This window comes from Pezoporus flaviventris, unplaced genomic scaffold, assembly GCF_033815535.1.
Source record: "Pezoporus flaviventris isolate CSIRO_AGI_PZ_B2104156 unplaced genomic scaffold, CSIRO_AGI_Pfla_v1 ptg000090l, whole genome shotgun sequence".
Taxonomy (NCBI): Eukaryota; Metazoa; Chordata; class Aves; order Psittaciformes; family Psittacidae; genus Pezoporus; species Pezoporus flaviventris.
Window position 1 is genome coordinate 5,298,919 of NW_026892638.1, and position 26,428 is coordinate 5,325,346.

Here is a 26,428-nt window from a genome sequence, read left to right on the forward strand (position 1 = left end):
AATAATTTGCCTTAGAAAGGATTATCTTTCTATTCTTGTGTGGTAAGTTGCTGGCCTAAACAATAATTTTTTTTTTTTTTTTTTTTTTTAAGTTTCTATGTTAAAGTGATGGTTATATGGCCATAGTAGAGATTTTTCCACTCTATAGCATTTTGGTTCCTACCCTGGCTTTTCTTGCTCAGTTAATCTTACTCTTGCAGAGACAACTGCTTTTCTGTATTTTTATTATGTTAACTCTTTTATGCTGCTTACTGTTTAAACAGCTTGCTGGTACAGTGTAGGTTTTTTTTTACTCCAGGGAGGTTCTCAATGCTCACATTTTCCTCTCTGAATATCAAAACTAATTTGAGGAGCCTGCTTTGATTTCTAAGACAGGGTGATATCTGCTGGCCAGATAGACTGGAGAAGGTATGTGGAGGGTTAACATTAGACTCTCAAATAGAGAAATACACAGGAACTTCTGGACCTCAGACTTTGTATCAGATTCATCTTGCGGTCAAAAAAGAGCACCTCAAGTAGGAATAAATGCAGAATTTGGAGTCATGCTTGACTTGAGGAAATTATAGTTGTGCATCTACTTTATGAGTCTTCCCCATGTTAAAACAGGGAGAGGGGGGGAAATGCAGCTGGATCCAAGGAGAAATTAAAAGAATTGGAGAAAACAAAAGAATAGGAAATCTATATTGCCATCTGTTGAATTAAGAGGTAAAGCTCAATACAACAATTAAAACAACTTTAACACATTGCATACTTTATTCAATAGAACTTGCCTATACACAGCATTAAAATGCTGCTTCTTTAAATTCTCTAAGTTTCCATACTTGCCTTTTTGAGGCTGTAGAGATACTTAACCTTTGTCTTAAAAATACATTTCCAAGTAACAGCTTCTGAATTAACATCTGATGACAATCTCTAACAGCATCTTTTTTTCAGAGGTTGTTCAGATCCTGAGTTCAAGAAAACTGCTACCTAAGTTCTGTTACGTTAATAGGACAGGATACCATTTACAAGAGCGAGCCATGGAAGCTGTAAGTGGGCTACAACTACTGTACAAACATTGCTTGGAGTGGCATGTTGTGTCAGGAGAGAAGCACTGCTCCTAGCATGTCTCCTGGTAAACTTCACTGTTCCTCTTACTGCTCTCTTTCATATTTTCACCTGCTCAAAGTGAGTTTTCCTAGCTTTGATACGGGGAACCAATAAATCCAGAGTGGGCTGGACAGCACTGCAGTCTCTCTCACACTCAGTTTATACTTACTTTGTGGCAGCTATCTTCATGCTACCAGTTACCTTTCTACTTTAAGACAGAAAAAAGTGTGAAGAACCTCTTGAGAGTTCTTAGAGAACAGCAAACTACAACAGTACTCAAAGGCTGGCTGCAGAAGTTGTACTGTCAAGTAAAATATAGCTTACTGGATTTATGGGAGAACTACCCCCAGGGTTAAATGGGATGAAGCATTGGTTAGTTACCTGAAAACTAGTCTTGAAATCATCTTTATAGAGTGGTAACTTTCTTTTCACATACTGATATGTTTAGGTTTAACTCCAGTATAGACAATATGTAACCAGAGTATTTACTAAAATACTGATGGCATTAGCTAACCCTTTAGGAATGTGCTACAACTGGCACACTACTTAACTTGTAAACATTCTGTTTCTTGTATATTAACAGAAAGGGCTTTATAGCCTAAATGAAAAGCAGTGAAACCAATAACAGGAGCTGCCATTACATGCTTTTCCACTGAAACCAGAAACAAGGGGATCATTTATACTAAAGTCTATTTTTCCTTGAATAGGCTAGATTGTTTCACAGTCATGCAATATGTCTTAATCACAGGGTGAGGAAAGAATCTTTTCCTGTGTAATAACTGCACTTTATTTTGCACTAAAATTTTTCATCCTAGATTGGGTGGTAAACCACACTCCCTAGAAATACTGCGTTAAGGTCAACTGCAGTTTATCATTCAACTAAGCAAATATGCATTTAACACTGAATTGGTTTTATATCATTACTGTTCCATCAGCATATAGGTGTGATAACTGTTAGAGAAGAAAATGTCTTGCCCTTGAATTGTGAACTCCTGTAACCTGTTTGCATGGGGGTATATTCTTTAAACTATGCCTGATCATAAAGATGCTTACTGAGAAATTCAGCTGAGAAAGTGTTTCAGTTGCACATTTGATTTTGTAGCAAGTCTGCAGCTTTGGACTCGCATATTGTTTCAGAGCTACAGAAAGTCATACTAGACAAACAGCCTTTTGCTACCGTTTCTGTATCTCTCCTCCTACCTCTTGTTACCATACAGTTACATGTCCTTCAACTTGTGTCAGTTTAACTTGAAAATAGATTATAAATAAAGTTACTTACTTTTTTGTCTGGATAGTTGCGGTTTTACTGTTCTAATTTGTTGATGTACTTACAGTAACAGGTAAATTGCATTCTTTAGTAAACTGGGGGGCAGCAAACATAAACATATTTTGGATGTGCAGGTCTAGTTTTAATTTATTTTCTTTGCAGTATTGACTCATTCTCTCGATTTAGTAAGCTGATCCTAAATTTATCCAATGTTTTGAAATTGAATTCTATACTTAAGGCTTTCCTGTGTATAAAATTAAGTGAAATAAGTCAAAAGTAAGGTTGCTATGTGCCAGTATGGTTGCCGAGAAACATGACAGGCCACTGGATAGAATCTTTCAACGCTAGTTAACTAGTAAAGCCAGTCACCATTTTCTGTAAATGGCTACCTTTAGGTGACCTTACATATTTCAGCCAAAAATTCTTCCATCTTTTGTCAAAACAAAGCCAAGGAAAAATACAGTTCAGTGCTTAACCAGGTCCTGAGTTCCTTCCTGCATATGCTTTGGAGAACTTGATCTAGGGCAGCCGTGCAGGTTTTTTTTTCCTAATTTTCTTAAAAATCCACTTAAATGCCTGTGGGGTGGGCAGAATAGTTTGCACCACCTCAGTTTAACAATATAAAATGCCCCAAGTTCTGCTTGGTTTCAGTTCTCTACTAATTGTGAAGCAGCATGCTTGTTCACGCCATGCCCTGTATGACAGGGACACACAACTCCTCACAAGGTTTGCTGTATTGCTGCTCTTTTCCAAAGACAAAGCTACAACCAGCACACGCTTTGGCTGATACTCTGCTGTGTAGCTGCTAGTGCTTCAGCAGTGCCAGCTGCACTCCCTCATCTCATGCCTGTATTGGTCTCTAGTTCATATGGTTATGCATGTACCATGCAAATACTCTGCTCTGCCAAGTACACAAAAGTGTTTCTTTTTAGGGGTTTGGATTCCAGGAATTTCTCTGTAAAAGGCCAGTTCCTTAAAACTGAAGCAGTTTTGTCAGAATCGCAATTTAAAACCTGTTTAAATAGTTTAAAAATAATTGAAACAACAAAAATAAGTACAAAGTGATACGGTTTCATATCAATCTCACCCCCTGACCAGAGTGATGTTAATGCAATGTAATCTGCTAGAGCTGCAGTTGATTCAAAGGCTTTATTTTCTGTAGACAGAATGCATATGCATGTTTTTGAAAGATGCAAGAATGTTCAGAAAATGCTCAGAGAAATGAAATAAGCAATAGTTAAATTTAGAGATATATAGGGATTTGGTTTTGCTTTTACACATTTTAATTTGATTCAGCTACTAAAACATCAAGAAAAAAAGAAAGCCCTTCAGCTGTACAGAAATTTTTCTTCAGCTTTGTTTGACTTCTGAAGAAACTACACAGACTTGTGCAATATCATCGTACTCGTATGTTCTCTTCAAAAATGTGTCTGTAAGTCTTAAGCCGGAGACACTCTAGAAAAGGAAAATATTTAAAAGAGTTGTTACTAGAAAGAATTACAAAGCTTATAAAACAGCTATTTTATAATGAAACTATGCTATAAAGACTTACTTGCAATCCCTGCACTGAAGACAACAATGTAAGTGCAAGATGGAGGGATGAGCTTGGGTGCAGCTTTCCAAGTTGCCTTCCTGAAACTCCACACCAGTGGATGGAATTTGTATTGCACATTTCTAAAACCAGATCCATAGTCCTTTCACTGCTAGAGGAAATCATAAATAAAATAAAATAAACCTGTGGGCCTTTTTTCTAAACACTCAAGTAAAAGCTGATTACTTTATTATTCAGGTTACTATTAATCAAGAATTTATGAATAATCATAAGGCATCAAGCAAGATTTATTCTGATGTGCAGTAATGCAGTTACATGTAGCTTTGTCTGACACAAGTGTCTGGCTACAGATTTAGCAGTACTGGATAGCATAATACTGCTCACACTTCGGATGGAAGACAAGGTTTTCATGAGAAGTATCTGCAGAACAGATATGTGCTTTAGTCCCTGGCTTCAACTTCTATTTAGAATTATTTTATGTATATGTCACTCTTGTATCCCTTCTATAAAGGGCTACTGTAGAGCCTAGTGTAAACACAGATCAAGTAAAATTATGAATAGAGACATACAAAAGACTACAGTGACAATGTCCAACAAGCATTAGGGCAGTGATGCAAAACTAGCCGTAAAATCAGACTGGATAGAAATGGCATTATTTATTCTGATAAAATTACCTGTAATTAAAAAAATCCTATGTAAACACTAGTTTTAGTTAGGTTACCTAATAAGAACCAAAATGATTTATGATTTAAATATGAGGTACAATCTTAAATAATACTGTGCAGCCAGTTCCATGTTACTCTACTAGAAATTTTTGGCAATCTCTTAGTTCAAATAGTATTAACGGATCACAATGGGAGGGGTGTTAATTGTTTCTTTGGGTTTTTGAAAATCACTGTAATCCAAAGTATGTCTTTCAAGTAGTTTCGTGTTGCTGTAACTCATAGTAAAGTCCAGATTCGAGTTGTTGCAGGAGAAAATACGGAAAGATGAAACGAAGACGGTGACAACTTACCCACTTAGGAAAAAGCACAAGAATCACACGACATCATTACCTGCAATTTGTTACTTTACATGTAATGTCAAAAGGTTCTTCCAAATTCACAGTGTCTGGTATTGTCTCCAGAGAAAGCCTTACATCACCATAGCCAGGAGCCTGAGAAGGTACAAGAGTGTATATTCTCAGATGCTGGATAGTGAAGTTGAAGTTTTTATTACTCAAGTTTTCATTTACTGCAACAATATAGGAATAGAGGAATGTGAAGAAAGAAGATTGGCTCTTTGTGCTTTTGATTTTTACCCAGAACACAGCCCTGCTCCATCTACTACTGATCATCACGTTCTTGATAGATTTAACTATTAATTAGACAAGGATGATCTTTATTACTGAGTAAGTTTTTCAGATAGTTCACATCCTTAAAATTTGAATACCCATATACAGTTTCAGATCAGCTTCATTCTAAGACCTGTAGGCAGGTAACAAATATACTAAGGACAATGTAAGTATAGTTTTCCTGCATAAACCCACCACTGTTCCACATCCTAAGGAAGGAAAGATTGTTCATTCCCCCTGTCATTTCAGTCCACCAAGCCTCTGGCAAATAATTAACTGCCACCAATCAGAAATGCACTATATGACAGGTGGTAAGAAAAAAAGGGAAAAATTTGCCCTGCCTGACAACACTTAGTTGTGACATATGTGACAGGGTGCTGTACTAAAAGTTACATTTACAGCTTGATTAAAAGATATACCCAAAGAAATCCAGAAAGCCAGTGACTGACAAGCTGGGTACAGGCTATAGTCATACACAGTTCATTACAGACTGAAGACAGATGACATTTTAGAAAGCATATTAAATTGCATGTTAATGTGATCAAAGACATGTTAAACTGATGGAGACTTCAGACCAGTCAATCAGCTTAAGTTTGGAACCTTTCAAGAAGTAAAAGTAATTAGCCAGCATTAGAAAAAGGCACACATTTTCAGCTGCATTAGGTGACAGGAAGAACTCTACTTGAAAACTTATACCTAGTTCCCTAAACAATGCGTAGTTTTCCATAAGGTTAGAGTCTTCTTTTAAGAGACATAGTAAGAAAAAAAAACAACAAACAAAACAAACAAAAAACCCCAACAAAACCAACCAGCAATAAAAGCAGTATTTTATAGAGTCAGATTAGAAGCAATTCACCAAATCAAGACAAGGATCAGAGCAGACGAGAAGGCCTAAACCAGTACATCTCTGCTGGCTTTAACAATGAGCTGCAAGAACTGATGTCTAGAGGTAAAAGCCATACAGTAACCCCAAAAGGAGGAACATAGTTTTCATCAAAAAATAAGATTGCTCAGAGTATGGAATCAGCTAGACAATTCCTTGGTTGTGCTACTCAAGAGTAATGTTAAGATTACTTGGACTAGTCACAGTCTAGTCCTGGACTGAATGCCTATGAGCAGGTGAACCACCCATGGCACGCTGTGGACATGCATCTGCCTCATGTAGCATTGCCCCCCAAAAGAATGGCAGTTGTGAATTCTAAGACCGCTCCACAAAAACCTCCAAATTATGGTAGGAAATTACCCAGGTTACTTGTTTCAAAAGTGCATTACTGATCTGAACCAAACAATTTCAGAGGGGCATGGTACACGTAAAATTCTAGACCTATGGGGGAAACAATGATTATAAGACTAGTAAATTGATTAGGAGGAAAATGATGGAAGGTGAAAGGAGCCTAGAAATGAAATAATCTGACAGCACTTAAGAAGATGAGAGGGTGTTGCACTGCAGCTCAAAGGGGAATTAAAACCTAAACCTGTTTGCTGCTTTTCCAAAGACAAATGTTGCTCAAAATTCACAAAATAGCTCATGTTTCTCTATTAATCACTAGCACAAAACAATGATGGATGACTAAAACTAATCCTGGAATGTGGAAGTGTGTGAAATCACCCATGTTTCAAGTCTGATTCTCAAAGGTTCAACAAGAAGGGATGCCGAATGAGAGAATACTGATTTAGAGAGAGGAGGTAGGGAGAAATCTGTCTTTAAAGAGAAGCAATAAGAAAGATCAGTTGAAAATGAGAGTTTGTTAGTTTAAAAACAAGTTTCAAATTAACAGGAGTAACTAAGCTTAGGAAAAAGGGCAGTTTCTAATTTGATGAATTTATACAAATACTTAACACCTCAATTAAAAACAAAGAGAACTCTTAGGAGCTTAGCCATGAATTCTAGGATCCAAATTTGCTTGCCTAGTTCCAAGCCATAGTGATCTCCATATAGAATTGCTTAATTTACTAGACTATAGGGCAGGGAGAAAGACACAGCAGAGGCAGAAACCCAGTTACAAGCTTTATAAACTTCGACTAAGATTCAATTTTCAAAGCTTTTTTACTTCTCTCCTGTATTACACCATCCTCAATTCAAAAGATGCAATTCAGGTTTATGTATTAGAGTAGACAGACTGTGCAGCTGACTTCAGCAAGCTAGTACTTATGACTTAGTAATTATGACTTAATGAAAAATTCTAAATCAGAATAGAAAAATCAAAACTGTGGACATGAAAGGTAAGTAGTATAGACTATGTCCTATAGACAAAAACTGTTAATCAAAATGAAAATGTCTGTATGAATTAGGGAGCGGACTGGTGCTTAAGTTAAACGTACCATTCTTTGGAGCTGGCTAGTTTGCAGCCTTCCTCGTTCACCCAGATTAGTCTTCCACACAATGTCTAGTTTACCAATCACTGTTACACCTTTTATTACTCCAGCCTTCTCTGCAAATTCTTGCTTTGGTTTTAGGCAGTATAAGTATTGACGTGTATCCATAGGTTGTAAATAAGTTCTTGAGCCAAAAGTAGACTCACTAAAAGGGGAAAAAGAATGCAAAACAAGTTCTTAATTATAAGTTATTTTGAAGAAGATTTAGGAAACCAACCTTTTTACCCCATCCCTCACCAGTCTTACTCTGTGTGTGTGTCTATATTTTATTCATGGCAAAACACAGAATATTCTTTTTCCACAACAGAAAACAATTCTGTAACTTACATAGCATCAAGGATCAAGGTGGAAAAAAAAACCCAAAAACTATTCATCTGAGCCGGAGAGAAAGGAAATGGAAATCCATTTTGCTAAATTTATTATCTGGCATCTTAGCACTTAAGCACAACTCTAGTAATTTTCCTCCTACTATTTGGTTCCCTCCCAGTAAATCTCAGCGTCCTGAGTCTAAGAGTCCCATTCAGGACAAGAACCATGACAGCAGCTGCAAACATTTGTAAGGACAATGCTCCAGTACGCTGTAGGCAAACCCTTCAACAGACAAGGAGAAGTGAGAATTTTCACTTCAGTCCCCATCACATAAGCACCCAAATACCACCTGCTCCAAAAACTCCAAAAGCAACTGCAACAGTTAACTTCTGCCCAGACATCACAAGCTTTTGTATCCACAACAGTTTATTGAACACAGTAGACAAATTCTTCTGGTATTTGGTATTTTACTGATACTAAATGACATTTATTTCAGCATGACAATTATTTTGTATTTTAAAATCCTATAAAGGCATTCACTGATTCATCTTGACTGCTGCCTTGCTAGATCTTGATTAGAACAATTGAAAACGGTCTACTAGAAGGAACCAGTGACAAGTCAAATGGTCCTATAAGCCTAAATATGTACACACAGATCAAATCAGAACCAGATGTGGGCTAAATTTTAAACAGGAGATCCTGAAGTAGTATGTTTTCATGTTACCATGTCATCCATGTTACAATTTTTTTGAGGATAATTTGTATTAGAGGATTAAGCTGAGGATTTCTCTACTAGATAGAATTACAAAGTTTTAAGAATAGTTTATAGAAAAGAAAACTGTAACAGCTTTTCTAGTTGGTACATAACAGGAATTAGATTTTTTAATCAAGCAAAGTGGTACAGTCCTTTCATTTCAGACAACTCACCAACTCTAATGCTTGCATTTCATGAAACCATTAATACAAAGAATTTCAAAGTCAAAATATCCTGAATGGGAACATACCTTTCCCCTGCTGTATTAACTGTGTTCAGTTCTGCAACATTATACATCATAGATGGTTCTAAAGAAACCTTCTCCATAAACATTGGAGAGGTAGTGATATTCTGAATCTGAGCTTCCAGAAACACTTCATCTGTCTGGAAAAAACAAAGTGCAAGTTCATGAAAATCTGATTAGAGTTATTAAAAAGAGTAGACAGTCCTTTTGTTAAAAAAAATAATAAAGTCACATGTGTTTAGTTCATGCCTGCAAATCAAATTAATTAACGCAAGAAAACACCTTAATCCCAGTTACAACAGGAGCAAAAGTGTTAGTCAACAGGTACCTCACCAAACAATGGATGTGGGATAATTTCACTATGTTCTAGCTATTGCTTATTTGTAATGCATCAGATCACCATTTCCCAAGACTTTCACCGAAACTCAATAGCAACCCAAATTTTAATCCAGATTATAAAAAAAAATAAATAAGAGTGGTAAGGAATTACAGTGCACAACAACATGCCAAGCCAGATTAGTAGTGCGTTATGCTGTATAAAAAAAAATTAAAGTAAGACTGTTTAACTGAAGTAAAATAGTTCAGGTGCATGCTTTGAGATTTTATGATTATTGCAAAACTGATGTACTGGATAAAAAGCAAAAACCAGCCTTATCTCTCACTCAGCTGCATCATGCCAATGGTTACCAGTATTATATGCATCCAACAATTTAACTGGTGCTTTACCTTTAAAATGGCCTATGTTTGTTATGGACATGTCTGTTAAATGAACCTAATGCCTGAGGATGGCATATATGAGGACCAATTCTAGTACATGAATAAAAGCCACAGACTGTTAAGCTTCAGAAGCTGAAAAAACACGGAACTAAAGGTGGGTTTGCACCACTGTTTCTGTGGAATTGCAGATGAGTGATGTCACTTTGCAGCTCTAAAATCTCAGGACAGGGTAATTATGGAAAGCTCAGTCTGTTAGAGATATGAGACCCTGAAAGGAAAAACAAAACCAAAAAAAGTGCCAATTTAAAAAAAAGGGTGTATGTGCACCAAATCTGATTTACAAGAGTTACCAATTCAGGCAGTTTGGCTAGATGATTGTTACAGATCCCTTCCAACTAAAATATTCTGTTCTATAAATTCAGTATGAAGAAGTATTTTATTATGATAGAAAAAAAAGTATTTTCATGGGGAAGGTAGAAGGAAGTTCACAGTTTCTTTTTAATCATTGTGAACAAATTATTTCACTGTAGAAATGGAGTCCTGCTTGTGAATTACAAAATAAAAGTGTGCAAAATAGTAAAAAATTTGTAGGCTCAAAAGGCATTGCTTTACGAGAAATACAGAATGGTACTGGAAGTATTTGTTGTGCCTTATAAACACGTTAAACACAAACCAGATGATAACATATATATATTACTATATATATGTATATATATAGTAATGAAAACTGTGCCAGCTCTATGGGTTACAGACAGACCTCACACCTGAAGAAGGAGCTGAAAATAACTCCAACTAATATATGGCTCTCAGTAATCATTGATACTAGCACCTGACTGTCACATAAATTGATATGATTTATATCCCAAAAATCCATTGCTCAAAGTGTCCATTTACCCAAATTTAGTTGTTTTCAATGCAGCAACCATAGGCAGAAATTTAGAAAAAGCTAATTTGGAAAGGATAAGAAAAATCAAGCAGCATAATGAAAAAGCAAGTTAGTCTTTTGTTATTCCTAAATTGGTTTAGTATTACATTTTAAAAACAAATGAATACTTAAGTACTTCAGATGAATGCAGCTGATTTAAATACAAGGCACACCTTAAAGTGAAATCAGATTGCAGAAGTACCATACTAGGTCATCAGCTGTCACATGCAGTTAAAAGTTGGAAAGTGCAGTTTCCAGCTAGCGAAAGGAAGGAAAAACATCCAACTGCTGCTCTCTCCTCAAACCCACTGTTCTCCAGCAACTACATGTGAAAAGTTGCGTCACAACTTACATAAGCCATGCTGTAGTAAACCCTACATTTCTCTGGGTTAAATGCAGGAAAATTTTAGAAGAGATTAACTCCCATTTTCAAACAATGCTTCTAGACAAATTTGGTAAGATATTTTACAGGAGGACCTCCATAAGCAAGAGTCTGTAATAATCAACTTCTGGTTTCAACAATGGGTATTAAAGAAAGAGCTAACCATTTAAATGATTAGCTGCACACATAAAGATGAGAAAACACGAGTTCGTGATATGCAGAACAGACATTGCTTTTCCATTATGTTTTTAAAAGAATGTCAATAAGCACAGAGACAGATAGGCAATTAAAAAAGCATACATATTTATAAAAAAAAAATAAAAATTACCACAGAACTGAGGTCACTCTAATGGGAAAATAAAAAAAGAACACATTAGAGAAATTAGGGTTAAATGTTAAAGAAAAAGGAGGCTAACTTTCAAACAAAATGCATTTCTGCATTTTTTTTGCACCATCTAAATAAGATAGCATTAGTAAGACAGAAACGTAAATAAAAATGGATGCAAACAAGGATGACAACTACGTTTCTAATAAGTTATAGCTAGTATGGTTACATGGTTTACTAGCTTTGCTTCAGAACCAATCCAAAGTAGAGCCTAAGGCACACAAGTCACAGATAAGATACGGTAGAACAAACTGACCCCCAAACAAGAGTTAGTTTTTCAGCAAGTTTAAAGTTTGTCCTGAATTTAAATACATGCAATGGTTGCACATGAAATAGAAAAACTGTCCTTGTGATTTTACAGATAATTTGAAGTATCCACATGTATAAGGTCTCAAAAATAATGTGGTAATGTTTTCTAGCAAAGCTACAATACTGCATCTTATAATAAAATCTGGTATAACATAATCAGGAAAAACTCTTTTTTGAATATCAGTCATTAAAAAAAAACCAAGTTTAATTGCACCCTTTGTTTTCCTAAGTGTCTGTGTATTTGTCTCCCTATGTATGTTTACAGGAACAGAACCTTTTCCAGAACCTTTTCCAAGGCACACCAAATATGAGTGAGAGATTTTATATAGACCAGGGCAGGTAATTCATTCTCAGGATTGCAGCAGGGTGAGACAAAACAGGGCATGTGTTCTATGCACAAATTTCAGTGATCAACTTGATTTGGATGCTACTGCAATATAAGCAACAAGCAAGAAAATCAAGGTTCAGTGTCATTCCTTGTCTTAGAAAAAAATGAAATTATGGATTATTATTTCCAGCAGAAAATAATTTTAGTTACAGACTTTATGAACAGGTAGCATCACATCTCTAATATTAGTGGTAACAGTTTAACTGGTTAGTCAACCTTTGAAGAGCTTTAGTTAACTGACATATACTAATTTCATTTTTTTTCCCTTCTCCCAAGAATAACAATCTTTGTTACTATTCAGGATGAAGTTCTTGGTGCTTTGACAGCAATATAATATCACACACAGCATCTAAACAAAGACTTATTTCTGTTTTTTTCTAATTGTATTTGACTTCTGTGGCCACAACACATAGAAGAATTTTATATACTTTAAGAAATCAAATATGAATAGTACTATATCAGTGTGCTAGGCAAATGAAAGTTGATCAGATAATATAATCCAAAATCTTAAAAAAAAAAAAAAATTAATCAGTTGTATGGATACTATGATAATGGAAGTTGCATAAATTCCTGAAGAGGAAGAACAAAGGCATCAAAGCAGCCTTTAAAAATGTTTACACAGTGGGGGAGGGGATGAAACAAAACAAACAAATCCCCACAAATACAGACACCAAAGCTTCTCATAGATCTTTATTATGAGGAATCAGTGGCTAATTGAAAATTAATTTTATTAAGTCCCTTATCAAGGCCGGTCAGTAAAATAATTTTGTAAGGCAAGCATATTTTTAACTATATCAGACCTTCTGACCACAATTTACTTTAAAAAGTTTTTATTTCCATTATTCCCATTCATTACGAAGTGTTTCAGCACAAAACAAAATTTATACATGAAGTATGGAGAGACAGCAACATTTAATTTATCTGTTCCTCTTTCCCCTACCACATATTTTCTAATAATTTTGTTTGTTCCCAGAGGAATTACTTAGTTTCTTAGAATTATTTTTATTCTTAAATCACAGCAGAAGACATTTCCAGACATTCCCGTTTATGGATAATACTAGTTCTATAAAGCACTTAACCAGAGGTATGTGCTTATGTTCCAACCCTACTTGGATATCTCACGCCTGGTCAACCTCAGGATTGAAGCCTGTGGCCTAGACACATGTACCAAGTTATTTTTAGGAAAATGTTTTTCTGTTTTCCTCAGAACTATGATATTTACATCACTTATGACCTATGCCTTGATTTAGCCTCCCTCTAAATAAATTACAGGCTATATATTAAATGTCTCATAATTTACATGCTATTCATTCACAGCACAGAGAAAAACTTTATGGAAAATTTCCTGCACAATTCTGAACAAGAAAAATCTTTGTATCCGGAATCCTTATTTGTAAAGCAGAAATTCTTATCTGTTATTTTTCCCCACTGTTTTCTTTATCAATATTGATGTCAGGGAAGGAAAGAAATATACCTGACACATCTCTACAGCCGTAGTCTTGTGTGATGAACCCCAAGCGTGGCTGTGATGGAGATAACTAGAACAATTTAGCAACTCTCTCTTTTCTACATGCAAATTCATAGCACATCTATCTGCTGAGTTAAGAAAAAACAGGGAAGCAAGATATTTTCTACTTAGCTTAACAAAGTTCTTTTTCAAATTGCCAAAATACCATGCATTTAGCTTCTCCTCTCACTGACACTTTAGTTGTTTTTCTCTTGTCTACTGCAACATAAAACACCTACAGCTTCACTTTACTTTTTAAGGTATTCCAAACTGTTTAAAAATACTAATGAAGGTTTTCAACCAAATGACTACTGTAATAGCTGCCTACGTTTCAGGGATTATGGAAGAAGTTTAATACTCATAATGGAAGCTCTCAATGTACTCTGCAAGTATCAGTCTGAACTTTGTGCAAATAATACAGACTACTGTGCTTACAAAATTAAGCTACTCACTCACCATCACAAAGGAGGTAAGTAATAATGATGGAAACAAATGTTCTAACTTCTGATGTATTGAGATAATGATGGAAACCAATGTCCTAACTTCTTATGTCATGAGATACTGTGGAAGTTTATACAACAAACCTATATAATACTTGCATTGACTAGTAATGTATGTCTACAAATAAAATGAACGCTGCATGTAATTTCTAAGACTTTCTACTATCTGTGCCACCTTCAGTCAAAATTCTTTTCATAAACAGCCAAACAGCTAAGTATGCACAAATAAATACATAAGGCACATATAATATCATTTAGTTTTGAAGCACTGTGTGTAACCACCACAAGCCTAAAAAATAACATTTTCTCAATGTAAGTAAGACCCTTCTGTTTGATACTTTCTGCTTCCCTAACCTGGTAGATTTTTATCTCCTTTATGAAAAATTAATCACCCTTACAGTAAGTACTCTATCAGCCTAAATATATGAGCAATAACTGAAAGTATTTGAGTTTATGGGAAAGTGGAAAATACGCAAAACTGGCAATTACATGAAGGTGTGACATGTCCACCTAATTTTTTCCTTTTAAAACTGATTATCTTCCTCAGAAAGGTGTACTTAAGAAGCTCTTTGAATTTAATCTAACCACCTAATGTGAAGTAATAAACCCAGCACACCAAAACGAACCCAGATACACACAGCTCTCACCTCAGCATTGTAGAATTTGGTTTTCACATCTAGTGGTTTAAGAACCTGAATGAAACGGAAAAAAGACAGATTAACAATTGGTTTCTCAGACAACTTCAGCTAACTGTTTATAAGTGTCAAGATCTTTACAAAAGTGTTATTTTTTTTTTGACCTTGCATAAAACAGGTGTATAATGAAATATATGATACAATCAGCTAAAACCTCACAGTTCAGCATATACACTTGCTGCTTCTTATTTGCACACTTGATTGCTTTGCTGCTAAGCAGCTTTCTCAGACTGAAAACAAATACTCCTCCACCTAAGCACTGGCCTCATTCAAAACTAGACAAATCCAGTGCACTAAATAGATCTATGTCTTTAAAGCAGCGCTACATCCATCTTGTATCCCGAAGTGGTCTGCACTTGCATTCAAGAGCGAGCAGGAACAATTTGCAAGTCCTTTAGTGTTTTGCAGCAAAAGTTGCTGAGAGCTTCTCTAAAACCAGAGAACTGTTCATATGATTAGCTTAAGTAACAAACCATTATTAGGCTTCACTTTCTTCTAGAAAGCACAACTGTTATAAGCAATAAAAAAGCCAATAAACCACTTCAATCACATGAGAATAAATCAGCAAAAGAAAACAATTTGATGATATGAAAGGTGATAGTAAAGCATTGGCTCTTAAGTGCTTGAATTTTGTACATAAATCCATTATAGTTAACATATTCAAATATGAAATAAATATACACTGATGTAACAGAAATAAATAATCTTCAGTAATACTTATAACAAAACAAATTTCAAGTATCTTGCCAAATTTATTTCCCTTTATTCAGGGAAAATTTTCTTTTGTTTGCATGTAAGTGCAGTGCACCCTGAGACACCCCTAAAAAGTTTCAAGTTGTGAACAATTTTTTTAGCCCTGAAGAATTCAAGATTAAAAAGTATTCTTCAAAGAGATTTTTGCATTATAACAGGTGTAATGTTCAACTCTTTCAAGTAATCATAACCATCTCTCTCTGTAATGAGAAAAAAAGAAGTCAAAATTTTAATTTAGGTTTTTGTTGGTGAAGTGTTTTTTCCCACCAAATATTTTGCTTCAGTGAGCTTTTTACTAATTTCCCTAAAGGCTGATATTTTTTTCTCTTTGATAAAGAAAATCTTTCCATTCATTCCAGTAAATTTCAAGCGGCATTCCAGTAAAAATAATTTAATTATTGTGAGGTTCACACACATCCTCCCCTCAAATCTGAACAATAACCAAACCCTAGAAAGAATCATTTCTTTTCATATAAGCATAATGGTGTCAATTACTCAGGAAGCTTTGGAACAAAAAGGCACTCTACATCAGCATGAAACTACATATAATGGTTGCAAAAGAAGCTGTTTAAAACTAACTGTAACACCAGTTCAACTTAAAAGATCCTAGAAAATATGAGTGAAAAAGTTAAGAATCTATAAAAGAGAAGATGGTGGGGTTTTTTTTGTTATAAAGCAGTTGGTGGCACCTCAGACACTAGCAGACAGCAATTCACATTGTAAAGACCTTGTTCAGTTTTCTGTAACATTTCTTGCTGCTTGTTCTCTGATTTTTTAGCTGTTGTCCCCATGTAATATAGAAAAAAAACAAACAAAAAGCCAAACCAACCAACCAACCAACCAAACCACAACCAAAATTGCTCAGTGAAGCTTTTTTCTCATAATGAATCAGAGAGTATTTATAAAATGGGTTAAAGCATATGTGTACTTTTTGAGAAGCTTTTATGACTCCTTCTTTGAAGGAAGAGCTTCAAATGTGACAGATAACTGGCCTTACCTATTTTGACATTAAAGTTGCTTGTGCTGGATTAAGCTAAAAACCAGGAATTACAATATGCATGTAGACCCCTGAAAAATGTGCACAAATAAGCTTCCATATCAAATCTAAAGGAGACAAACTGACATGTTGAACAAGGCTCTGGCAATAGCAAAGTTAGGGATGGGAAAGGAGATGTGAACTGGAAATGTGTATGGGTACATTAGTGATTAGAGAAAGCCTAGAGGGGACAGAGGGACAGAATACTGAGATCCTGGGGACAAAAAATGGAAAAATGGAAAGGGAAACCATTTTACAAAAAGGGCAAGCAAAACACACAAAGATGAAACTCGGCTTCATTAAAGATGAAGAAACACTGAAGAGTTTCTGAGTTCAGAGAAAAGTGCAACACAAAAATTGATATGAAATGATTTTCCCTAGAATTGTCTGGAAACACCTTTGACTAGCCATACCTGCCATTTCAAGGCCCACAGGTAATAACAGCACTCAGCTGTCTTTTGTAGTGCATGGCAATTTGGCCTTCTAAAGACTGAAATCTTTTTTTTTGAAGTATATAGAATACTGTAGAATACTACAAAAGAGTAAAAGTAAATCACCTGCATTATGCAAAAGATACAGGTCCCAGTTACATAATGCTCCTGCATTGCCAGACATGAGAGTATCTAAAAATGTATTTAGTAAAGCATGTCACTGAATCCTTCATTCTAGGGGAAAGAGCCCACAGCTATCCAAATCTCAGCATATTTCTCTAAAAAATAAACACCCATTAAATACACAAATCAAATGGACTTTCCTGCCAGAACTAGTCTACAGACAACAATTTCCTGCCTTTTTCAGTTACTCTAATTTCAAGTCTTGAAGTTTGTGAAGTGGAACAAAAGGTTTCAACTCCACCAATTACTTATTAGTCAGATGTAACACATCAGACTTCTTTTCTTAGTTTCTTTTAAACACCCAGCCACTAAATTCCAGTGTATGAAATGCTATACACATGAGAAGAAAAAACAAAATTTTACCATCTAACCTCAAAGGTTAAAATGTGTCAAGGAGCAAACAATACCTGTTCTCTTGTTCCATTTAAAAATAACCAGGATGCTGGCTGCTATAAAAACTTGTGTTTGTTTTTTTTTCAGAGTAGAGTTTTCTTTCTCATTAAATCAATAAAATTCATAATATGTAATATTTATTATTTCTCAAATGTTTAATTATACAGCAATTAGAAATTACCAGCTCATATGAAATTTACAGCAACGGTTATGGGATTACTTTTAAAAGTCAAAACAGATTTTTAGTAAGTAAAAGTGCTTTGAAGTATCAAATATTTTAAAATGGGTTTTCCAGATTCACCCACTTATTAAAAGTAGAGTAGAATACTTTGTGCAATACCTGAAATTTGAAGAACTTTCTGAAGTACATCTTCTCTCCTGTCTGCGTAGTGTAACTTACTGCACAAACTAGGCTGAAAGAAACAATTTTTAAGAAGTAATTTGAATTACTTAAATTTTGTGCCTATATCAAAGCAGCAACAGAACAGCATGCATGTGCTGCAGTTTCATTTAAGCTCATTTAATCATAGAAAAATTTAAAACTTTACATGTGTGTTCCTATTTCCTTTACTTCATGATGAATCACATCATCAATGCAACAGTCAGGTTTAAGTTCTGCCACTGCAGCACTAGAAGCTGAAAGGTTCAAGCGCTGAGAACTTGTCTGAAGATCAGCCTGGGGACAGAAAACCAAAGTACTGGTTAGAACTGCAACTCATTAAGCAATTTAAAGAAGAATAACTTACGTCATCAAGTACTAAGTTTCACTGAGCATTATATACCCTACATGCTTTATATACATAATGTAAGTTATGATGATGATGAGTTATTTGTCAAAGCTAAAGACAAGTTCTAAAATACATATATATAAACAGTCCAATCCTTTCACATGCACCTTATAAAATCTCTATTTACTTTTACATTGAGTTCCACAATGACTTCTCGAATTTATATTCTCGAAGTATTATTTGTTCAGCCCAAAGTAAAATACAAGCCAATGCATGATTTACAGAGACTCGCTTTGATGACCTCATTGTGAGTCCAAGTAAGCAAATATAACTCATTTTTTTGGTTGTGGAAGTTTTATTACACCAATTCTCCAGAGCAGCTTTATAATTGTCCTGGGTTCAGCAGCAGCAGTCATCGTAGCAGTAGTAGCAGTAGCATCAGGGGAGCAAGCGAGCGGCTGTGTGGTTCTGAGTTACTGGCTGGGCTTAAAGTTGTTGCTCTTGATCTCACAGTTTCAGCATGTTGTGCCTTACTTACAGCCAGTTTGCTGTTCTAGTGCTTATTGGCTGGGTGGCCTGGGCTAAGGTTCTTGTTTCACTGTACTTTGTGGTAATGGCTTGTAATAAAATACTCACTGATCATGAAACTGATCTAGCTTGCATTCCCAGTGTGTGTTCCCAGACCTCTATATTTTGGGAGGTATATAATGGAAGTGTTTAGCAATTACACATTTTTTTTTCCTCCTTGGGTGGTCAACCTATGAAGGAGATATTCCCTCACATTCCCAGTTCCCCCACCAGACTGTTTACAGCATCATTTTAGAGTTCTGAAAGTTTTGAATGGCCTTTGGGTACCCTTGAGACCTGTCTGTTGATTGTGATGGGGATCACCATGTTGGCACACATACAGAGTGTGTTTTACCAACGACCATTTCGCCTGATCTCAAAAGTTAATCAGAGTTGGGTTAGATGACAATATAGGAGGTCCAAGGGATTTTCCCAGAGGCTGGACAGCCATGAGTGGCAGGGTGTGTGGGACAGTATGGGCAAGTATCTAGGGCACTAGGCCGCTCCAGTGCTTTGGAATTGCACCACTGAACAAGTGCAACATCCAGAAAACTTAGTAAAACACTTAAATGAGGTTTGTTGTCATCCTGGCCATACCAGAGAGGGGCAAATCATGGCAACGTGCTGGGGCTTGGCCTATGCTTACCAGGACCTTCAAAGTGAAAAAAAATCTCTGCGACTGATGGCAAAGCAACAGACAATGCAGCTACTCCAAGCACAGCAACTACACCAACCCCAGTGACAAGTACAGCAGCTACACCAACCACAGTGACAAGTACAGCAACTACACCATCCCCAGTGACAGGTGCAGCAACTACACAAACCCTAGTGACAAGTGCAGCAACAACAGACAATGCAGCTAATACAATTTCAAGCACAGCAACTACACCAACCCCAGCGACAAGTACAGCAGCTACCCAAACCACAACAGCAACAGACAATGCAGCTGCTGGTGCTACTCAAACCACAAGCACAGCGGCTGCACCAACCATGACAAGAGACACTGGCAGCCTATGAAGGGGTTCAAGCTGCTTCAGGAGTGATTGGCACTAAAGCACAGCTCCTCCTGGCACCCCAGTTGTCCGTGCTGAGCTGGATGTTCAAAGGCAGGGTCTCCTCTACACATCATGCACCTGATGCTACATGGAGTAAGTGGGCTGCGCTAATTAGACGAGCTCAAACAGGAAATCCCAGTCGTCCAGAATTCTAGAAGTCATCATGGGCTGGACAGAGAGCAAAGATTTTGGAATGTCACCAGAGGAGGAGGTGATGCATGCTGAAGAGGCCCCACCATACAATAAACTGCCAGAAAGTGGAAAGCAGTATTCCTTGTTTACTGATGGGTCCTGCTGTATTGTGGGAAAGCATCGGAGATGGAAGGCAGCCATATGGAGTCCTTGATGACATGTTGCAGAAACTGCTGAAGGAGAGGGTGAATCGAGTCAGTTTGCCGAGGTGAAAGCCATCCAGCTGGCCCTGGACATTGCTGAACGAGAAAAGTGGCCAGTACTTTATCTCTATACTGACTCATGGATGGTGGCAAATGCCCTGTGGGGGTGGCTGCAGCAATGGAAGCAGAGCAACTGGCAACACAGAGGTAAACCCATCTGGGCTGCTGCACTGTGGAAAGATATCGCTGCCAGGGTGCGAAACCTGGTGGTGAAGGTACGTCATGTAGATGCCCATGTACCCAAGAGTTGAGCCACTGAGGAACACCAGAACAACCAACAAGTGGATAAAGCTGGTAAGACTGAAGTGGCCCAGATGGACTTAGATTGGCAATATAAGGGTGAATTATTTTTGGTCCGGTGGGCCCATGACACCTCAGGCCATCAGGACTGAGATGCAACATATAGATGGGCTTGTGATCGAGGGGTGGACTTAACAATAGACACTACTGCCCAGGTTATTCATGAGTGTGAAACATGTGCTGCAATTAAACAAGCTAAATGGTTAAAGCCTCTTTGGTATGGAGAACGATGGCTGAAGTACAAATACGGGGAGGCCTGGCAGACTGACTGTATCACACTCCCACCAACCCACCAAGGCAAGCGCCAGGTGCTTACCATGGTGGAAGCAACCACCGGGTGGCTGGAAACATACGCTGTGCCCCATGCCACTGCCCGGAACACCATCCTGGGCCTTGAGAAACAGATTTTGTGGCGACATGGCACCCCAGAGAGAACTGAGTCAGACAATGGGACTCATTTCCAGAACAACCTTGGGCCAAAGAGCATGGCATTGAGTGGGTATATCACATCCCCTGCCATGCACCAGCCTCTGGGAAAATCGAACGGTACAATGGGCTGTTAAAAACTACACTGAGAGCAATGGGTGGCATGACTTTCAAGCATTGGGATACACACTTACTAAAGGCCACCTGGTTGGTCAATACCAGAGGATCTGCCAACAGGGCTGGCCCAGCCCAAGTCAGAACTTTCACATACTGTAAAAGGGGATAAAGTTCCTGTCGTGCATGTAAAGAATTTGCTGGGGAAGACAGTCTGGGTTATTCCTGCTTCAGGTAAAGGCAAATCCACTCGTGGGATTGCTTTTGCTCAGGGATCCAGATATACTTGGTGGAGAATGCGGGAAGATGGGGAATTCCAATGTGTACCTCAAGGGGATGTGATTTTAGAGGAAAACAGCCAATGAACTCAGTTATATGCTGTTGCCTGCTATGTAGCACTTTTATAGCCCACCAGCCAGATGTCTTCAGGTCACCAGTGACTGGCCCTGACTTCCCTCTGACCACCATGACAACAAAGAATGAACTTTGATGAAACCAGACGAGCTCAGCAGTGACTGGATGAACTCCACAGTGTCATCAGCAGGGAACAATCCAACACTGCACACCGTCTCTCCTGTTCTGTATGACTGTTACAAGAGATGGAGCCCGACATCATGGACCGGATGAACTCAGCAGCTTTATAGGGATTGGTCCATGCACTAAGGAATGATATCTCTCTCTTTGTGTGTGTGGATGTATGTGTATATATATATGTGTGTGTATATATATATATACACATATACATATGAGACAAGAAGATGGTATATTGAAAAACGTTTGATCTGAGCATGACATGAATCGTATGGAATAAGGGGTGGATAATGTCCTGGGTTCAGCAGTATCAGTCATTTTTTTCCTTCTTAGTAGCTGGTACAGTGCTGTGGTTTTGACTTTCAGCCTGGGAACAGCACTGATAACACCAATGTTTTTAGTTGTTGCTCAGTAATGTTTACTCTGACCAAGGACTTTCTGAGTCTCATGCTCTGCCAGTGAGGAGGGGAAGCCGGGAGGAAGCAGAGACAGGACACCTGACCCAAACTAGCCAAAGAGGTATAACATACCACAGCACGTTGTGCCCAGTATAGAAACAGGGGCAGTTACCCAGAAGGGCTAGATCGCTGCTCGGGTCAGGCTGGGTATCGGTCAGCGGGTGGTGAGCAGTTGTATTCTCTTCTCTTGTTATTTTCCTCATCATTACTACTATTGGTGGTAGCAGTAGTGGGTTTGTGTTATACCTTAGCTACTCTACTGTTCTTTTATCAACCTGTGGGAGTTAACATTCTTTCGATTCTCCTCCCCATCCCTCCAGGAGTGGGGGGATGACTGGGGTGGGGGGCAGTGAGCGAGTCACTGCATGGTTCTGAGCTACTGGCTGGGCTTAAACCATGACAATAATATAACAATGTTTTTTCATACAATCGTAGTTTTGAATTTTAATCTTTAAAGATTTCTACTATAATTTCTATTTTTCTGTCTTATTTTTTCCAATTTCCAGGTACATTTTCTGGTTTGGAAAAAGATATTTCATGAAGTCCATATATCTACCTTAACCACACAAGATATTGTTAGAAAACATACTCAACATACTTCTTTTTTTTATATATCTAGTAAGTAGATTTATCTTCACATACCTTTACCAGTATGTCCTTGACAACTTGACTGCTATCATTGTGTACACTAATGTAACTGGAAAATGTCTCTCCCAGAAATATATTTCTGTGTTACAAAAAAAAAAAATAAAAATGCAGTAACAGTTATTTAAAAAAATGCAGAATATTTCACTGAAAGTTCTAATGAAAATAAATATACACACACACATACAAACGTATGTTTGCATACTTCTAAAAGTTATCCTTCTAAGACAAACAGCTTCACAAAAGAACAAATCAAGATTTTTTTTCTAGATAAAAATCTTAGAAGAATAAGATAGCTTACAGTACCCACAAAAATCACTGTAGAAAACTCTCAGTGTCGGATGTGGTTTATACCAGTGTATTAAATCAATAATTCACCCACAGCTGCAAATTTCTTTCAATTTGCAATCCTTATTATATTCAGAGTCAGGCTATGGACAAGAAACATCAGGCAGCACACAATTATGTATTATGTCACATTATAAATCAAGCCATAGATTTTTTTTAAGATGACTGAACATCTCATTGCATAACAATGATGTTCAAAAAGAAAGAAAAGTAATAAACATGTTATCATTAAATGAATCCTAAATCTTACATGTTATAGTTAAAATAATTCATTCTTACCCAAAATTTTGAGGCAAAGTCAACATTTCTCCTAGCATCAAAGTTTCTGCTCCCCTCACAGTAGAAGGATCATCTTTCATGAGCTGATTAAAGAGATTACCTGTAGAAATACCAAATTGCTAGTATCTAAACATTTGCTAAATCTAAACCTTTGTTTACATTTAAGTTATGACATTTAATCACATATTGCAATTTATTTCAGACACTCCTTTTACAACCAAATTGTTTAGGGAAGAAATACTTATCTATAGGCCCACCTAGAAATTACAACTTACTTTCAGGCACTTGTGTCAAATAAATCATTCAGTATATCTACTAAATGGCACAATCCCAAAGGCTAATCTCAAATTAATGTTAAACTTTAAGAGAAAACTTGGGGGTGTTGTTCGATGAGAAAATGAACACGAACTGGCAGTGTGCACTTGCAGCTCAGAGAGCCAACCGTACCCTGGGCTGCATCAAAAGGAGCGTGACCAGCGGGATGAAGGAGGTGATCCTGCCCCTTTACTCTGCTCTCATGAGACCTCACTTGGAATATTGTGTACAGTTCTGGTGTCCTCAACATAAAAAGGACATGGAACTGTTGGAACAAGTCCAGAAGAGGGCCACGAGGATGATCAGGGGACTGGAGCACCTCTTGCATGAAGACAGGCTGAGGAAGTTGGGGCTGTTCAGCCTGGAGAAGAGGAGGCTGCATGGAGACCTCATAGCGGCCTTCCGGTATCTGAAGGGGGCCTGTAAGGATGCTGGGGAGGGACTCTTCCATTAGGGACTGTAGTGATAGGACAAGGGGTAACAGGTTAAAACTTAAACAGGGGAAGTTTAGATTGGATATAAGGAAGAAGTTTTCTACTGTGAGGGTGGTGAGGCACTGGAATGGGCTGCCCAAGGAAGCTGTGAATGCTCCATCCCTGGCAGTGCTCAAGGCCAGGTTGGACAGAGCTTTGGGTAAGATGGTTTAGTGCGAGGTGTCCCTGCCCATGGCAGGGGGGCTGGAACTAGATGATCTTAAGATCCTTTCCAACCCTAACTATTCTATGATCTATTCTAAATTCTGCCTGAGCAAAGCACATTATATAACAGAACTAATCAACCCCACTTACTTTCTTCCCCTACTTGCTTTGCATTTCCAAACAATCTCCTTTTCTTGAATCTTTATTTGCCTTTTTCTTATACACAACTTCTAGATAGCAGCTGGGGGACAACCCAGGGATTTCCAATTTATGACTGTACACCAAGCATAACACAATTCAAAGGCAGTGATTCTTGAAAAGTAATTTTCAATTAAACATTCCTGTGTTGATTCTAATTACTGAGGCATTTTCTCCAGAGAAAGATGACAGTCACGCCAAACTTCCCTACAATTACACAATTCTCATTCACAAACACCCTCTATCTTATGTGTTAAATTACTCAGACTTTGAGATGATGCTTGCAACAACATCACCATGCTTTCAAAGCTGCAGGTGAAGAGTTGGAGAGTGAGTGCACTTTGGTATCTTCCCATAGCCATTACCAAACACCAAACATACTTCTGTTTCAGATTACTGTCTATGGGAGTTGTAAGACTCCTCTGATACCTAAGTCTCAGATGGTCACCTTGCATAAACATAATAATCAGTCAGTACAAAAGACATACCTGGCAAATCTCTCTCTTCACAAGTCACTGGAATATTAGTGAATAAAGTAGGCTTGGTTAGCCTCATCACTGCAAAAATAAAGAAACAAACCACAAGTCAATAAAAAAAGGATTTTTAAATTTTATTTTCAAAGTACAATTTTGTCTTGCTCTCCACCAAAAAAACCCACAACCATCATATCTTAGTCTGATAAAGGGTAACACCTTTTGGGATCACCTGGTCTTTTTCAATATAACAAATTCCATGCCACTCTGACAGCCAAGAGCTCTGGTGATGCCATTGCTCCCTCTTGCTTTATTCCTCTGATTTAATTATTTTGATATGCACTTGGATGTAGTGGGCTGTACTGGTTCACAAGAACGTGCATCTTGAATCCTGCGTTCAGTTCTGGGCCCTTCACTACAAGAAAGACATTGAGGTGCTGACGCACACCCAGAAAAGGGCAAGAAAGCTGGTGAAGTGTCTGGAGCAAAAGTCTGATGAAGAGCAGCTGAGGGAACTAGAGTTGTTTAGCCTGGAGAACAGAAAGTTCAGGGGGGACCTTACTGCTCGCCTTACAACTACCTGACAGGAGATTGTAAGCAAGGTGAGGCTCAGTCTCTTCTCATAAGTAACAAGTGACAGGACAAGAGGTAAGGGCCTCAAGGCATGCCTGGGAAGGTTTAGACTGGATATTAGAAAAAATTTCCTCAAAGAGAGGGTGGTCAGGCATTGCAGCAGGCTGCCCAGGGCAGTGATGGAGTCACTGTCCCTGAAGTGTTCCAACACTGTGTAGATGAGGCCCTCAGTGATACAGTTCAGTGGTGGTCTTGGCAGTATGGAGGTAATGGTAAGACTTAATGATCTTAAAGGTCTTTTCCAACGTAGCTGATTCTATAATTCTATAATTTTTATTCACATACAAGCCAACCCAAAGCAGCAGAAAGCTGACAGCTACCACTGAACAGTCACACCAACCTGTCCTTCTGTTTACTAAGATGCTTGTTTAGCTCTTGTCAGTATAATTGAATAAGTGTACTGAGATTGTATTATTGGGAGTTACCTAATTTTATTCAAATTTATAGTAGCCCATATAAACTAGTATTTGCTGCCTGTTTCTAAAGGAACAGTAAGAGATAAAGTTTAGTCACATTTAAGACGATAAATAAATATATTATGGAATGAAGTCAAAGCACAAATTAAGATATGTAAATGATCATACTTAATAGGACTACTAAATTAATATTAGAAAATATTCTTTGCAGGACAACCTCTCATATCTGTTCTTCTACTATCCTGGGCAGAAAATACAACATTAAATAAAACTTGAATCACGCTGCATTCTACTCCATTGTATCTTTCAATATGCTGATGCACAAAGAAACTTTGTTACTATTACTGTTAAGATCAGAAGAATAATTTCAGTGAAATGACT

At 37.4% G+C, this 26,428-nt stretch overlaps 1 protein-coding gene across 5 annotated transcripts in view; it reads right to left on the bottom strand.

Moving 5' to 3' along the window:
- Positions 1-228: 228 nt before the first annotated feature.
- The window catches only part of TRAPPC13 (trafficking protein particle complex subunit 13), a 32,015-nt gene continuing 5,815 nt past the window's right edge, over positions 229-26,428 (bottom strand). For 2 of the 5 annotated variants that reach the window (XM_061475812.1, XM_061475816.1), the window contains exons 2-13: positions 25,014-25,082; positions 23,375-23,474; positions 22,745-22,829; positions 18,077-18,204; positions 17,869-17,941; positions 14,685-14,729; positions 11,277-11,294; positions 8,931-9,064; positions 7,564-7,762; positions 4,964-5,064; positions 3,909-4,059; positions 229-3,811 (exon numbers count right to left, since the gene is read on the bottom strand). In XM_061475812.1, the coding sequence (XP_061331796.1) occupies positions 3,707-3,811; positions 3,909-4,059; positions 4,964-5,064; positions 7,564-7,762; positions 8,931-9,064; positions 11,277-11,294; positions 14,685-14,729; positions 17,869-17,941; positions 18,077-18,204; positions 22,745-22,829; positions 23,375-23,474; positions 25,014-25,082 (1,208 nt within the window). In that variant the 3' untranslated portion in view covers positions 229-3,706. The remainder of the gene's footprint in view (positions 3,812-3,908; positions 4,060-4,963; positions 5,065-7,563; positions 7,763-8,930; positions 9,065-11,276; positions 11,295-14,684; positions 14,730-17,868; positions 17,942-18,076; positions 18,205-22,744; positions 22,830-23,374; positions 23,475-25,013; positions 25,083-26,428) is intronic. The other 3 variants (XM_061475813.1, XM_061475815.1, XM_061475814.1) reach the window with 3 other exon arrangements.